Here is a 15718-nt window from a genome sequence, read left to right as displayed (position 1 = left end):
CTAGGCTTGCACCAAACGAGAGCTGCAAATTCTGAGAATTCCAAATCATCGCAAGACTAGTATTTGCGCAGACGCGAAACAATTAAAAAATGCATAAATAAGAATTCCAGGAGACGTAAAATGGTTAAAGAATAATAATTCCCTTCAAAGTAAAAATAGTCCAAAATTAACTAAGCATTCCTTTTTCTTGATAGAAAATGGAATACTACTAAGAAGTTAAACGTTTTTTTCTAGTTCAAGAAGATAATTAATTATTACTGTTATGTTCATATTATTAAATAAAGTATTTGCATTTTATGTGGATACAGAGGTATTTTTTGAATTCATATTTCCTGTTTACTCGAAACCTTACCTAATATAACAGCAGTAATAAAGTTATAAACTATTGCTGAAGAGGTTTGGGATCATCTGTTCGAATTCGAATAAAAATTAATAAAAAGCTAACAGCGCTGACAGAACTAAAATCATGGAAAACGGCAAAATTATTTCGCATCTGCGCAAATGCTACGGAGTCTTGCGATTTTTAACGTCGCTTCTAATCTATGACATATAGAACATGAGGCGAGACGTGAGTGATAGTGACTAGCAATTGTGACTAAAATAGAGCTCTAGACGTGTAGTGAGGTAATAAATGTTTGACACATGACATTGAAAGAACCTTTGGAAAGAATGATGAATTGCTGAAAATAATAATGATCAACAATGATCAAAATTAGGAATAAAGGCATATACTATACATATTAAAATATTTGAAGTAATTAATAGTAAAATTCAGTTCGTCTTGTTTTAAATAAGTTTGCAGTTTTTGTTTTCAATTAACGTTAAAAAGTGTCAGATAGTTCAAATTGATAAAAAATTAGTGGGAGGCTTTAAAAAAATTTTGAATTCGTCTATATTTCGTGTTTCGTCAGTAACCATTAACTAGTCGAACCAGTCAGAACAATTCAACCACAAAAGGTTAAAGTTTAACTTCATAGTCATCCCAAGGTCAAAGAAAAGTAAAATTGATTTAGCAACCAGTTATAGGTACATATTTTATTGCTGAGTTTATTTCAGTATCAGTTTTATTTGGCTTGCAAATAATGGCTTTATGTAAGTTACATACTTTTGTAGCTAATTGCTGCTGTATAATAATTAAGCAGCATAGTTCTTACAATTTCCCCAGTTCATATTAAATTGACCAATAATTTTCAACGTTATTTTATTACACTTCAGATATTAAAATTTTAAATTTAATAATTGTTATAAATTAATAAATTTTTTAGGTTTAATCCCATTTACATTTGGCACTATAGTTATGTAATATTTTAATGTTTTCTTTTTAGCCAGTAAAATGTCTGAAAAAAATGTGTTCGTGTATGAACAGGAATCACAGTCAGACAGGTTAGCAAGAAAGTCAAAAGAAACACCAGTTTTTCCAATAGGTTTGTATAATTGGAAATGAAGTATATAAAAGTGAAATATTTTGCTTTTATGGATAATTGATACATCAAAAGCAGTAGTAGCTTCATACAAGAAAAACATCCCATATTACAAATTTAGTGCTTTTATTAGCATCGCAGTAAAAGTGTGTTGGTTTACATTTTGGTCAAATCAATGTTTTGTTTCATTTTGCCAAAAACAATAAAATTGATTTTTTAATTGTTTTAGGTACTGTCTGTTGTAATTTCACACTACAATTATTTATTTATAATCATAAAAAAAATTAAAATTACTTAATTGTTAATAATAGTGATAAATTGTCATTTCTCACTACTATGCATTTTTGTAGCTATTGCTGGTTGTGTAGCAGCTGTTGCTTATGGAGCATACAAATTCAAAAGTAGGGGTCAAATGAGTCCTAGTGTGTTTTTAATGCAATTACGAGTAGGTGCTCAAGGTATTGCAGTTGGTACACTCACTATTGGTTTAGCATACACAATGATACAAAATATCCTACACGATTCAAAAAGTGAGCAATAGTTAGTTAGCAAAATATATTTTTCAGAAGTGAGTATATAATTGCACCAGGTGTGCACTGTGAAAATAAAATTCCATGTAAATTGTAATTTATTTTTTTAGTTATACTCATACTTATAACTTATTGTGGACTAGTATTGCAAATGTTACGTTAATGTATTTATTTATAAATATACATAAGTGATGTAGACAAGTACTACTTATTGTTTTTCATTTTGTGTTATATGAAATTTTGGGAAATTGTTTTAGTGATCTATATGCATGGTGCAAAACAATACCAGTTTTGTTGATAATGTTACATAAAAATCACAAAGTAAGCATTACAAGGAACAAAGTGATATTAAAACATTTACCAGCACATTCTTCACTGTAACTTGACATGCAAGAAAATTGGCTACAACGGTTTGTTAGTTGTCGCACGCGGTACTTACAGCTTTCTAAGGTCCTGTACCTTCTGCCACCGAGAAACTTACGAAATTTCACATATAGGAAATTAAAGGCAGAGACATACTTAAGTGATATTAAAAAACACAAGAACGACAAATTCCTGATCGTACTTGTTTGCCAGTTTTAAGAGTATTTAATAAATTCGTTAATGCAGTCTATGGATGAAGTGGTTAAAATCCTATGCAAACCAGTTTTTAGCAATAATTGGAAAGCTAATAAGTGTTCAAAACATTTAATTATACACAATATACGAACTTCTTTTTACTATTTCCCGAGTATTTTACGTATCGTTTGCAATAATTCAATATCGAAATAAGTATTCTAAATGTTATGGTATGGTAGTCATGTAGACCCCCAAGTAGACCCGCATGACCGACAATTTGCCGTGTTGCTCCATACTTGTTCTTGGCCGGTAAGACAGAGGTGGCTGTGACACTACGGCATTATCTAGTACTGAGTCTCATTGTGCTCTGTAATTGGAAAACACCCGAGTACTTTAAGGGTACTGGCAGGTAATTCCTAGCGTGTTAAAAGTTTTTTTGTGCGATAATAGACAGTTTGCGAACCTACGTGACCTAGAACGTTAACGTGAGTTTTCTACGTGACGTACAAAAGATAGCGTTTTCACGTTCACACAACTCCATAGCCCTTCAAAGTCTTAAGTGGCCACATTAAAACGTAAAAGTAACATTCTAGGTGGCTCTCTCTTTAGGCAATGGGAACATACATCATTGAATACATGATAAACGATACCAATTTTCAATTTTGCGTCACATCAAACTAGCTGATGTAGCGAGAAAATGATGCGGTTACCGGCGTCAATATTGAGGTGGCGGTTGTTTTTAATTGGATTCGAGGCATCAAACAAATGACTGACACATTACTCCTAATAAATAGAATGAAGTCGATAGTAGTTGTGTACTGAAAAATACTAAAAGATATACATCATTGTAGGATCAGTGCCGGCTTTAGAGGGGAAGGTAATGTTTGTCACCTCCAAAGGACGCTAAGTTTTAAGATCGTATCTACGCTGTTTACTATACCTTTTTTTAACAAATTTGTAATTATGCGCCCGGCTGAATGGTCAGCCAGTTAAAACTGAAAGACGTAGTATATACCGTTCTAACGGTTTATTTCAGTTTATTTTCTGATATATAGTGGAGATGATAGGAACTTTAGCTTTACGTGCAAACACAAAAGGCACTTGACAAGAAGCAAAACACATTTAAATAGACGAAATATACCTGGATACCTAGAAGTTCGGGAAGCGAACAAACGAGATTGCTTTTTGTTTAGACCGGTTCTAATTGTTATTATCTTATTCAAAATGTTATCATCTTTCATATTTTTTTTTGTAACAAGAGAACACCTACTTTCAGAAAAGTTGTGCACTTTTCAGGGTGGTAATATAACGTATGAATGTGCCATATAAAATTAAAACTTAAACATTCCTAATCCTGGTAAATTATTGTTTGCAAGCTGCTGTATACATATTCCGTATTATACAGTGTGTAATTTTCGATATATGTAAGTTACGAAATCAGTAACTTAATGAGGAGTGGAGATTTAAAGGTTATAAATCAAAGAATGCTTGATGCAGTAAAAACAACTGAAATAACAAAACATAATTACTGATTAGCTGATACTAATAAACTATTTACAAAGTGCTTATAACTAATTAACCAACCTGATTCAATACAATTGTCGTTAACCTAAATTAACAATATTAATTCACACCAGTGGCCCTCCTTTTCTCCCACTCACACTCCTTTCAAGTCAAGTCACTAACTGTCTCCTAGATGGAGTTAGATGACTAAGTTTGGCGGCCCGTTCAAACTTATATATATATATTGTAAATGAAAACAGCAACCTTGAGCGTGCCTCTTTACTAACTTATTCTGCATTCTGTTACTTTTCGGAAATAGCTTTCTCGTTCTGCTTTGACAGTTCGGGCACAGTGTTCGGGTTAAAATTCCATGGCTTTGTTTCGATCATCGGCAACAGTCATTTATTCATAAAAAGTACTGATGCAAGAGCGACTGTCTCACGTTGTAAACTACCAGCCCACGTTACGTACCGACGTGTAGTGCCCTGGAGTCACTTAAAACTCACGTTTACGTAGCTCACCTTGCCATCATCTAAGCTTTCACAAACAGTCTGCTATCGCAACGTACGAATGTGCCATATAAAATTAACGTACCTACGAGAATAGTGCTCGATAAATGTCTAAATGATTCGGGGGTGGGGGTGGGTGGTATCGAAAGAGGAGGTCTCCCCCACCACTGTACTATAAAAAGTTCGTGGTTGTCTCACCCCCATAAAAAGTTATGGGGGTTGAAAGTTGATTATTTTGACAATTTTCATACACTATAATTCAAATAAAATTCAAAATATTTTCAAGCGGTTGGAGGTGGGGGATCGAAAGGGGGTGGTCACTTGATCAAAACCCGATAACCTAACCNACCTTTAAATATTGTTTAAGAATAAATATTTACATGTCTAAAAATGTATAAAAATTGGCATATTTATTAACTTTCAACCCCCATAACTTTTTGTTGGGGTGAGACCGCCACGAACTTGGTACAGTAGTGGGGGAGACCTTCTCTTTCCATCCCCAACGGGGGTGGGGGCCATCATCTAGACCTTTACCAATATCGTCTTTATTAAGAACATATTTTAATTACAGTATTTTCATTTGTTTTTTAATTTATGTATTTCTATTATGCACATTTAAACCAGCAAAACAGCTCTCACAACAAAAGATTATAAAAGTCATGTAATAAGTGCTCTAGTCAAAATACAAAAAATCGATTAAACTTCATAAACAATAAAAATTTGGGTGAAGGTATAGATTTATCCCTCTTCTTTTTAGACCATTGCTTAGCATTCGGGAGAACGCCGGTTCGATTCCGGGTCCGTCTGCCTTGGTCCAAGTTTTTCTGTGGTTTCCTTGGATCACTTAGGCAAATGCTGAGGCANGGAATGTAAATAAATTGAATAAACCAGTGTCGCTAACAGATTCATCTTCGTCTGACTATTGGCCTCGCAAATAGACCATAATCACATCCTTATCCCCCTCTAGTCTCACAAATAGACTGATACCTCTATCTATTAACGTCACGCACGCTACAGTAAGTTGTAGTTTTAAACTGGTGTAATTACAGTAGAATAAACGTAGGTTTTTTGTTTTTCAATTTGTAATCAGGTAGACTTTTGTGAACAATATTCTTCAAGTATGCTAGAATGGTGTTATAGGCGGATGATGAGAATATCGTAGGTAGAAAAGGTTAGAAATGATGAGGTATTGGAAAGAATAGGAGAACAGAGGACTGAAAGTCAATAAAAAATAGGCGAGATAGGTTGGTAGGACACCTTCTCAGGCATGAAGGTCTGGTAGGTAGATCTAGATTAGATTACTGTTCGCAAATAGTTAAGGAAGTTTTAGGGAAATGCGAAGTTTAGCTCAGGATAGGAAAGAGTTGAGGTACGTGTCCAACCAGTTTTAGGACTGATGACCTTATGATGATGCGAATGAGGTACTAATATTTCACAATGACCTTGAAAAACGTTAACCCTTAATAAAAATTTTTCTAACGCTGACCAATTAATAAAACCAACTGACTTTTATGACTAATTTCTGACCTTTCAGATGGTATAATTGGTTAATTGAAATAAACACCTGAGGTGCTAAGATCGCGGAGCCCATAAGTAGAACCCACAATATAGTATTATGAGGGCATATGCACTGTCTGTGTATGTACGACACCTAAACAGAGCACAATTACACCATGAAGATGTCATTTTCGCGTCCAACATGCATACATATTTTTGTTAAGCATAACATGCTATAAGTTGAAGGTCATCGGGAGTGGGGGATCAACCTCCACCTTTACCAAAATTTGTTTATGGGTGAATATATGATAAAGGTATTTTCAGTGGCCCCAGAGAAAAAGTTATGTTTTTGAATTAAGATTAAATGTCTCTCAACTTTGCAATGTGTATGTATGTCTAATGTTATGAGTCAGATCAATTATTTTTTTTTAAGTTTTATAAGTACCAGGCGAAAATGGGTAGTCAGGGACAGGATAGTGACAAATCGAGACAGGGAAGTGACATCCTATGAGTATTTATATTTAAAATCTGAATACAAACAAATGAATAGAAATCATAAAATATTAAATATAAAATAATAGATATATTCAAATAAATATGAATATAAAAATAAAACCCCTTTTTACAAAATAAAACAACATGCTTAAAGTATAGGTTGTACCTATCAGTCTTACATTGATCATTATTACAATCTTTGTAAATTTAACATTTAACTTAAAAACTAAATTTCTTTAACATTAACAATAACACTAGTTTTTCTTTTTCTTTTAACTGGGGCTTCTTTACTGAATCATTTTTTATTCACTGATAACGAAATCCTTCAGTTTCAAATTTTTATTCATATTTAGTCATCGCCCTGGCCTAAATGTATTTTCCCTGGCATACAAAACGCCAGAGTGGCGCTAGAGATGTGACAAAATCGCCAATAATCTCAAAATACAGCTAAACAAGTGTGCGCTTCTAGATTTCTATTCAATAAGCTCCATTAGTTCACAATTATTATTATTATTTAATATTTATATGTGAAAATTTAGGTAAAAATAAAATGTAAAAATGTAGTAACGGGTACTGACTTGACGCTATTTTGTAAATCATAGTTTTACATAATTTTTTCGTTGCCACAGATAGGTGCCATTTTTAGTCCCCAATTACACAAAAGTAGTGAAATTGTTACCAAAGTAGTAATTATCTAATTATTCGCTAAGAAAATAATAATCTTTTTCATTCGTACACATACATATAATCATACCATTCTTCTTCATATCGTGAGAAGATAGGACTTATTATGTACGCTCGTATCAATTTGGTTAGAGAACAGCAAACAGCAACCATACCGAAAAGAGTGCGCAAACGTGACACTATTATTTATTAATTGAAGGTCAATTCCAATTCGCTAAACATTACTTATAGCGGTAGAAAACAAGTATCAAATAGTAGTGTCACTTCTTCGAGGTTGCTTTACGGTCAGTTGTCTGTGGTTGCTGTTGTTGCTGCTACGACTGTGTATTTCATACGTTGCGTCTTGCATTGATTTTTCACCTTTCCTTTCGAGTGGTTTGTTGAAGATATTAGACATGAGTGCACCAATTGGTTAGTATCAATAAAATAAAGTATTTATATTTTTAAACAATCAATGCGCTGCATTATGCATATATATTCATTGTAGATACGTTAAGTAGTGCATCCTGCAACATGTATGTATATAGAAGTGAAGTCAATTTGACTGCTTTTTTTTATCTATAAGCAATAACTTCAAATTTAATGTAAAATGTAACCCTAACATGTTAAGATTTCATCTTCGTTATTCTTAAATATTTTGTGTTTCCAAGTAAGAATATTTTCCCGTTGGCTATTGGGTATACCGGTCACACCGAATAGGAATTCGCTTGACTTCGAAGAAGGTTAAGCAATACTTATTTATAGTTACCGAGTCACCGTTAATTAAATCATCATTTATTTTACGTACATTAGTAACCGTAAACACTAACAATAATGCATAAATTATTTATAAAAAGACGAATCTATAAAAATATTTACTTTGTACCGATTATAACTTATATCCAACGTAGGTGCATACTTTTACAAATACCAGTAAAACGCGTTTTTTTTTTTTAATAATCGTGCAATTTTACAAAAATTACACAAAATTTGTTATATTAAAGAAATATGCATTTTACAGTGGCGAGATTTTACAGTATTTTACTGTTTGGCAGTAATTTAATGGTTTTCTAGTTATGATTTGTTTAACTAATTTGGAATTTGATGCTTTTTTCTAATAATTTATTCCAAGGACTTTTATTTATATTAAAATGTTAACTATATTATTTTCTTTTTTAAAAACAAGTTGAGAGCATATAGCGTATCATAAAAGAAATTTTCTATCTGTTCTTTTAATTCAATTCGTAATCTTTTTGGAAACTAATCGATGCAATTGTTATTTGTGCTTCCAAAGCAATTTACTATTACTGCTGATTATATGGTTTTTATACCGTATTTTTTGGCCAGGTCAGTTTGTATAGGTACATCTACATTTCGTATAAGAATAAATTTGAAGCCTGTAATATCGAAGAAAAATGTGCAGTTTATAATATTGGAGTTTTAATAATAATTTGCAGAAGTTGAAACCCCAGACGAATTAAAATACAACTTCCTACCAAACATCAGTGGTCAGTTTCAGTTTAGAGTTCGTGCTGCTAACGATGCCCATATTGCCCTTACAACTGAAGCTGCCGAAACTGATCCCATGTATGAAGTATTTATTGGTGGATGGGGAAACTCAAAATCGATCATTCGCAAAAATCGCTCTAAACCCGATGTTGCCGAGGTAAACACTTTCAATTACGTTTACAATCCTTTATCGACTTTTATTATAACAAACGCTCTTAGTATAATTATACAGGGTGTTCCCGTATTCTATCTAAGACGATTTCGTTCATAACTCTTATTATACATTTTAAAAAGAAAATGTTTTTATAAAAGTTCTCTGGAATGATATGGTGCATAAATAGAAAATATTTTCAGTCATACAGGGTGTTTCATTATTTTTAAATAGAACATCTTATATATTGTTACATTTTCGGTTTCTTTAGTTATAAAAGCTAAAAACCTTTGCACAGATCGTTTTAACATGAATTACCGTATCTTTTTTGCTATGGGCAGAATGTGTACGTTATTCCGAACAAATATCGAAACCTACTTTTGACAAACTCATAAAACAAATAAATATTTTCTTTTAAATGGAATGACTCATTAAATGATACCGTAGATGCGAAATTAAAAGCCTTTTATATTGATACGAGGTTTTAAATATTTATCTCAAACAGCTTTCCCGGAAAAATCAATTATTTTATCATTTAACATGGTCATTCTATTAAAACAAAAAGGTTATTCGTTTTGTAACCTTATCAAAAGTAGGTTGCGATATTTTCGGCTCTGAATAACGTACACATTTTGCCCATAGCAAAAAAGATACGGTAATTCGTGTTAAAACGAACTGTAGAAACCGCAGGTTTTTAGCATTTATGGTTTAGATGCTTTTTGGTCTTTAAACAGCTGAAATTGTGTTTTCTTCAAAGATAGTTGAATATCTCAAAAACTACTAGAGATAGGTATATGGAACTGTTAACAAAGTCGACCTAAAACTAAACAAAGAAACCAAAAATGTAAAAATATATAAGGTGTTATATTTAAAATAACAAAGTTATGTAGCGTTATGGAACACCTTGTATGATTGAAAATATTTTCTGTATATGCACCACATGATTCCAGAGCACTTTTATAAAAACATTTTCTTTTTAAAATGTATAATAATAGAGTTTTAGACGAAACCGCCTTAGGTGGAATACCCTGTTATTAGGTACTTTGATTATTCTTTTTAAATGTTAACATCTGAATTAATTATATGTTTTATTGTAGGTACCTACACCTGGTATATTGAATGCTGGGGAATTTCGGGGATTTTGGGTTCGTTGGAGAAATGGTACTATTTCTGTCGGTAACGAAGGGGAAAGTCAACCGTTTCTTAGTTGGACAGACTCCGAAAATATCCCTATTAGTTATGTGGGCATTTGTACTGGGTGGGGTGCATCTGGAAAGTGGATTATTGAGGAGTCTACTCCTAATTCTTCGACTTTATCTTCCAAGATGTGTTGGATTCCTGCCTCTGGGGGTAACGTTCCACCTCGAGCTTTTGTTGGCGGCGAAGATAATGGAGAGCCGCAGTATGTAATTAGAGCTAACTTTCAGGGCGGTATCATTCCCGGAAAATTAATTTCTAGCCATGGTAAGTATATTATTATAATTCTGAATAAAATTAATAATTTAATTTTGTAGAAAAATTTTTCTATCACAACTTCGTTATGCTATGGGTTTTGAAGTTAATATTATCAATCTATATTTAGCTGACAAAGTAACTCATCTAGTAATTTCACTATTTTTTAATATTATTTTGTCCTCATTGGAAAGATGATTATTTTAATACACATGATACTATTTCAGCTCTAAAAATATATTTTCATTAATGCAAATGAAATAAAATGTCATTACAATAATCTGTTGATGATGTCATAACATTCAGAACGGCAAGGAATTACACTGTAATTTATTTCAAATTGAGAATTAAACAACAAATAGACTACATATTTACTTCTTTATCACCGTTTGTGTTATATACCAGCAAACAAAAATACAGGAAAACAGTTTTGAAATATTCCTTATATTTCTATTTTTTCATTGCTAAACGCAGCAACTTAATAGCTTAATGTTATATTTCAGGAACGGCTTATGTTCCTTGGGGAGGTGAGGAGAATCCAGTTTCCGAATATGAAGTTTTATGCGATTTTAATGGGACTTGGGTTCCTTCTTCTGAAGGAAAAGTTCCTCCAAATGCTCCTGCGGCTGGAGAAACCGAAGAAAGCGAACCTCTTTTTATTGGTCGTGTAACTCATGAGGGCACCATTACTGTTGGCAAAATACAACCAAGTCACGGCGTTTGTTATATTTCTTATGGAGGCCAAGAACTTAATTTTGCCAATTATGAAGTTCTGGTTGCATAAATATTGATAGCTCTTTACTATTTATTCAGGAATCTCAACAGTTATACTCATTTGAAGATCTGTAACGAGCTTGTTTAATTTTTACAAAGACTGAAGAATCTGAATAATAATTGTTTTTGCTAAATATTAAATGCAGTTATATATTTTTTAAATCTTTTGAGATTGACACTATATAAGAATTGTTAATTGATGCTATATTAAAAAAGTGCACAAATATAGTAGCTTACCGTATTGTAGGTGCCTTAATGTATTATGCAATCTTAAGCATTGTTCTATTTAATTGTTCGACTTGTTGTATTATTCTTTAAACTATATTTTGTATAATAATTTTTTAGTAATCATGGAATAAATTATTCAATCATTCAACTTTTTTTACTCATCTTGCTTTTTTATATCGTGTAAGGTACAAGTTCTTATGATTTAAGAAACGTTAAGCATAATGGCCGATCCGACGAGACTTCTTGTACAAACTAGAGCGGGTCGATCGGCTTGCCAGTTTCGAGGATTTAGGGAGCTGGACAGTAGGTTCAACCATAATGGTTGGATTCTTAAAGAGAAACCAGATAAAGACAAATCCCTGAAAGAGGGCAGCAGCTCTTTCAGTACTCAAGGTGGCAGAAAAAATGAGGGTCGGTATGCCACTCGTGCATAATACGGCGATGTGGACGGCAACGGGAAACCATTACATTATGATGTCCAAAATAAAACAAACCGAACTGGAATAATGATGTCCTCAGGGGTAAAGCACTCCTGACGTAAACAAGTCCCCCTATTCGGATGACCGGGCGGGGACTACCTCGAGGGATGTCTATCAAGTGCAATAAGAAAAGGTGCAGTAATTCATGAGTCGGAACGTAGAGTGTTAGGGCAATGACTCAAGCAGGGAATCTAAAAAGTTTGAAAGTTGATATGAATAGATTAGATTTAGATATAGTAGGCATTAGTGAAGTCCNCTTTTCTTTTGTGTATTTTTAACTTATAGTTTTGCTTTCAAACTCGTCTATTCTTTTTAAATTCTTTACAAATCCTGTCCGAACTTATCCTATTATGGAGTCTCTCAGTTGGTGTTAAACTTCATGCTCTTACCTAATTACAGAAAGTGACCCATTCCTATACATATAATACTCCTATATTGCTAGTCGGGGTTTGGAAAAAGATGACGACCCAACGGTGCAGACATATATGCGTCTGTCTCTCTCGTAACTACTTCGAGTATTACGCGCATACTCGACAATTGAACATGCCTATAAGTGCACACCATTTACCCCACCAGGCTCGTGACGATTGCGCACAACGGATCGAGTAATCTAAAAAGAGACAGAAGTAGTCGTTTGTTGTCTCACTTACTCCGTGACACTTCCACTTACGGGAAATAGCAATATAGGAATATTATATATATGCCCTTTGCTACATTCTGTCAGTTACACATTTTTACGCTCATTACCTTAGTCACGGTCATCTCCTTTATCCACTTTTCTGGTATTCCATCGAATAACACCAAACTAGAATCCTCCGTGAATGTTCCCCTACTCACTTTCTTACAACCGTTTAAAAACCCTGAAAACCGAAATTAGAGAACCCAGAATAGATCAGAACGCGCTATCAGTTATCTCACCGTCATTCTTCAACCTTCAACTTATTTATCAATCTATCAACTTTTTCGCTATCTTCTTCTCTATTACGCTACATCCTTTTGTATATAACTTTTTCGTTAATATTACTGTACATAGTGAATAATGACTGTTCACTACGCCCATTTGATTTTTTGTTATTGTGTCGTGCCAAACTAAGTATATCTCTAAACGATCAAAATACTAATAATTGTGTGAATATCGTTCAATTTTATTTATTAATAATAATGATTATACATTAGTTCGATGATTTTGCTACTTATACTCTCAGGTAAGGTGTTTCTGCTGTCACCTCTCGGGATCGATTTTCAGCAATAGAGCGAAGCAGCAACAATTTTTGCTCATTAATTTTAGGTTATCTGAGCCTAGTGGGTAAAATTAATTTGAAGAGTTAATTCACCAATACACTGAATTAATTTAAACTTATTAAACACACCTATATTGAGATTTTTGAAATCTTGATGATAGTTATTTAACACCGTAGAACAAACTAGTTAACAGATTTCAACATACAATAACGTAATACAATAAACACACACATTACAGCATTTTTGAATTAAATGTACTATCAGCTTTTTCTTTAAAACAATTAACGGACGTTTTCTTTATCTTGCTGCCGCGTTAGAAAAATTAAATTCGTAACTTAAACAATGGGAAACAATTTTAGTAAATTTAATCACATCAAAGGTAAACACTACAAACCACAATTGGGAAATTTCATTAAACGGTGATGATTATTTACCTACTTATGCTGAAATAATGAAATTTTTGAATAAAAAATTGCAATTGCAAATTACAAGAAATAAAGGTACGTCATCTTAGATACAACAAATAATCAAGCTAATGAAAATAAAAGTTATATGAAACCAAAAAAGTTTTAATATTCAGAACAAACTTAAAGATACTTGAAAATGTACAGGTCCAATATCCTTGCTGTATTTAATAGTCGAAAATACATCCAGATAAGAAACTTAAAGGTGTTCATTAATTGTCTTCGTCCAGGTCATTTAAAATTAAATTGTAAATCAGGAAAATGTAAACGTTGCAACATAATCACAATGCATTATTACATAAACTCAGACGATGAAACTCAAAATCAAATCAGGTAGTCCCAAAAAAAAAGGGAAACCAATCGTATATATCAAGAGGATCCGTGCGCTCAAAAGAATAAAAAAGGTTACTAGAAGTAGATGATCTACCACATTACATAAAAATATATACAATCAAACATCATATGAAATTAATACAAGCAAGGCAAAGTTTTTGTGTCACAGATGTTAAAAATAAGAACAATGTAATTTTAGAGACTTCAACAGTACATATAAATGGTAACAAACAATTAAATGGGTTTGTGTTATTGACAACAGAAAAAATACAAGGCACTAGTTTGCAATATTCTTTTAGATTCAAGAAGTCAAACCAATATAATTACAAAAAAGAGCTATACAGAAAATTAAATTCAAAATCTGAAGAATTTAAGATTTTAATTACAGGAATAAATTAAAAAACCACAATTATCACTCATCGGACAAAGGTAGAAATTGGTTAATGGCTTAATGCATTAAAAGTAAATCTATTATTTCTCACTTTAGAATCAATTGCAGAAAAAAATCCTAGTGTTAGCTTCAGTAGCAGTTTATTGACATGAGACAGGTTCTTATTATGCTGATCCAGAGTTTAATATAAATAATAAAATAATGAAACCAACAGATGTTTTACTCGGAGCAAGCATATTTTAGGCATTATTTCGTCAGAATCAATACAAATTGGGTATAGGTAAACTAGTACTTCGGAAAACTTTATTACGTTAGATTTTTACAGGAACAATAGATTTAAATAATATCTCAATAACACTTTGACGAAATTTTGGAAAACTGAAGAAATTCCCGAAAAACGAATTCTCTCACCACAAGCGCATTACTGCGAAAATTCTCAACAAAAACGTTTGCTCGCTATAGAATCTAGACTCGAAACAGATAATACGTTTTGTAACGCGGACCATTTTTAAAACTTATATTTTGGCGCACTTGCAACTTAAGCAGTTCGATCTCCATCGCTCTCGTACTCCTGAAAATCACCTTCTCGGTACTCGCTCGACAACCCCTTCACGCCAGACGTGAATAAAAGGAGATGCCCCGGCCAGGAACGGCACCGAGCGGCATGACCTAGAGGTTTAGACCATTGCTTAGCATTCGGGAGGACCCCCGTTCGATTCCGGGTCCGTCTGCCTTGGTCCAAGTTTTTCTGTGATTTCCTTGGATCACTTAGGCAAATGCTGGGGCAGTAATATTCCACAGATAATATTTCATTCTCTTCTGTCTTTATTTCGTCCGTCTCAACTTTCTCACCCGAACCACCACGATTCCTGAAAGTAGGCTGAAGAGGGCCTTCCGCCCTACCTCCGGCGTAGTCCGGAGGGACTGCCCGTCCACCAGCATTAGTGGCTGATGGGAATGAAATACCCAAAAGTTTTTTTTAAGTTTTTTCCAGGAACGGCAGCTCTCATCTTGGTCGCACTCTAAGAGCTGATCTACTGAGAGAGGAGCGTATTCCAAACACAACTCCGGAGTTCTCCGTTGTTAGTGCGTATAGTCTTAAATTTTTTTTCTTATGTTTTTTTGTTAATTTTATATTTTTATATGTTTAAATAAACTTTACTTTGAAACGAAAAACTTTCTCACTACTATTTTGGCGCCCAACAACGTGTGGCTGGAGAAATGCAGAGGCGAGTGTACGTATAAAATTCGCGGAACAACAGCTGCACCAAGAAGAAGCCCGAGATTAAACCCGATAATGGCAACCCTCACGGACGAACAATTCGCTCGGCTTATAGCCCAACTACAGCCGACTAATGGGACACCTTAGCCAGATTTCACACCGAAGTAACATACTGCGTAGCGTAGCACGATACGTGGCTAGCAGCATGTAACGTGACAAAAAAGATGCAGACATGTTCACATCAAGGTAGCAATCGCATAGATGCATAGAAGATGTCGTCTTCGTCGGACGAAGAAA

At 33.5% G+C, this 15718-nt stretch overlaps 2 protein-coding genes across 6 annotated transcripts; both read left to right on the top strand.

The window, feature by feature from the left end:
* Nucleotides 1–521: 521 nt before the first annotated feature.
* On the top strand, nucleotides 522–2155 carry LOC108735933 (HIG1 domain family member 1A, mitochondrial). 5 transcript variants are annotated; one of them, XM_018468174.1, is made up of 3 exons: nucleotides 522–624; nucleotides 1326–1424; nucleotides 1772–2155. In XM_018468174.1, the coding sequence occupies exons 2-3, from the start codon at nucleotides 1334–1336 to the stop codon at nucleotides 1960–1962; spliced, it is 282 nt and encodes a 93-aa protein (XP_018323676.1). In that variant the 5' UTR covers nucleotides 522–624; nucleotides 1326–1333; the 3' UTR covers nucleotides 1963–2155. The 5 variants fall into 5 exon arrangements, with proteins under 5 accessions (XP_018323676.1, XP_018323672.1, XP_018323677.1 ...); XM_018468170.1 differs by lacking the exon at nucleotides 522–624 and adding an exon at nucleotides 645–724; XM_018468175.1 differs by lacking the exon at nucleotides 522–624 and adding an exon at nucleotides 731–754.
* A 5273-nt stretch (nucleotides 2156–7428) lies between these two features.
* On the top strand, nucleotides 7429–11435 carry LOC108735903 (C3 and PZP-like alpha-2-macroglobulin domain-containing protein 8). The gene is made up of 4 exons (XM_025973623.1): nucleotides 7429–7608; nucleotides 8634–8842; nucleotides 9934–10300; nucleotides 10792–11435. The coding sequence occupies exons 1-4, from the start codon at nucleotides 7593–7595 to the stop codon at nucleotides 11070–11072; spliced, it is 873 nt and encodes a 290-aa protein (XP_025829408.1). The 5' UTR covers nucleotides 7429–7592; the 3' UTR covers nucleotides 11073–11435.
* The last annotated feature ends 4283 nt before the right edge of the window (nucleotides 11436–15718 follow it).

This window comes from Agrilus planipennis, unplaced genomic scaffold (genome assembly GCF_000699045.2).
Source record: "Agrilus planipennis isolate EAB-ADULT unplaced genomic scaffold, Apla_2.0 scaffold95, whole genome shotgun sequence".
In the NCBI taxonomy this organism is placed as follows: Eukaryota; Metazoa; Arthropoda; class Insecta; order Coleoptera; family Buprestidae; genus Agrilus; species Agrilus planipennis.
This window is presented reverse-complemented; position numbering and strand designations above follow the sequence as displayed.

Coding starts and splice junctions, on each gene's coding strand:
- LOC108735933 (XM_018468170.1), top strand. CDS start 703: ATGATCAAAATTAGGAATAAAG. Junction 725..1,325: donor GATCAAAATTAGGAATAAAG/GCATATACTATA, acceptor TTTTCTTTTTAG/CCAGTAAAATGTCTGAAAAA. Junction 1,425..1,771: donor AACACCAGTTTTTCCAATAG/GTTTGTATAATT, acceptor GCATTTTTGTAG/CTATTGCTGGTTGTGTAGCA.
- LOC108735903 (XM_025973623.1), top strand. Junction 8,843..9,933: donor CTAAACCCGATGTTGCCGAG/GTAAACACTTTC, acceptor GTTTTATTGTAG/GTACCTACACCTGGTATATT. Junction 10,301..10,791: donor AAAATTAATTTCTAGCCATG/GTAAGTATATTA, acceptor GTTATATTTCAG/GAACGGCTTATGTTCCTTGG.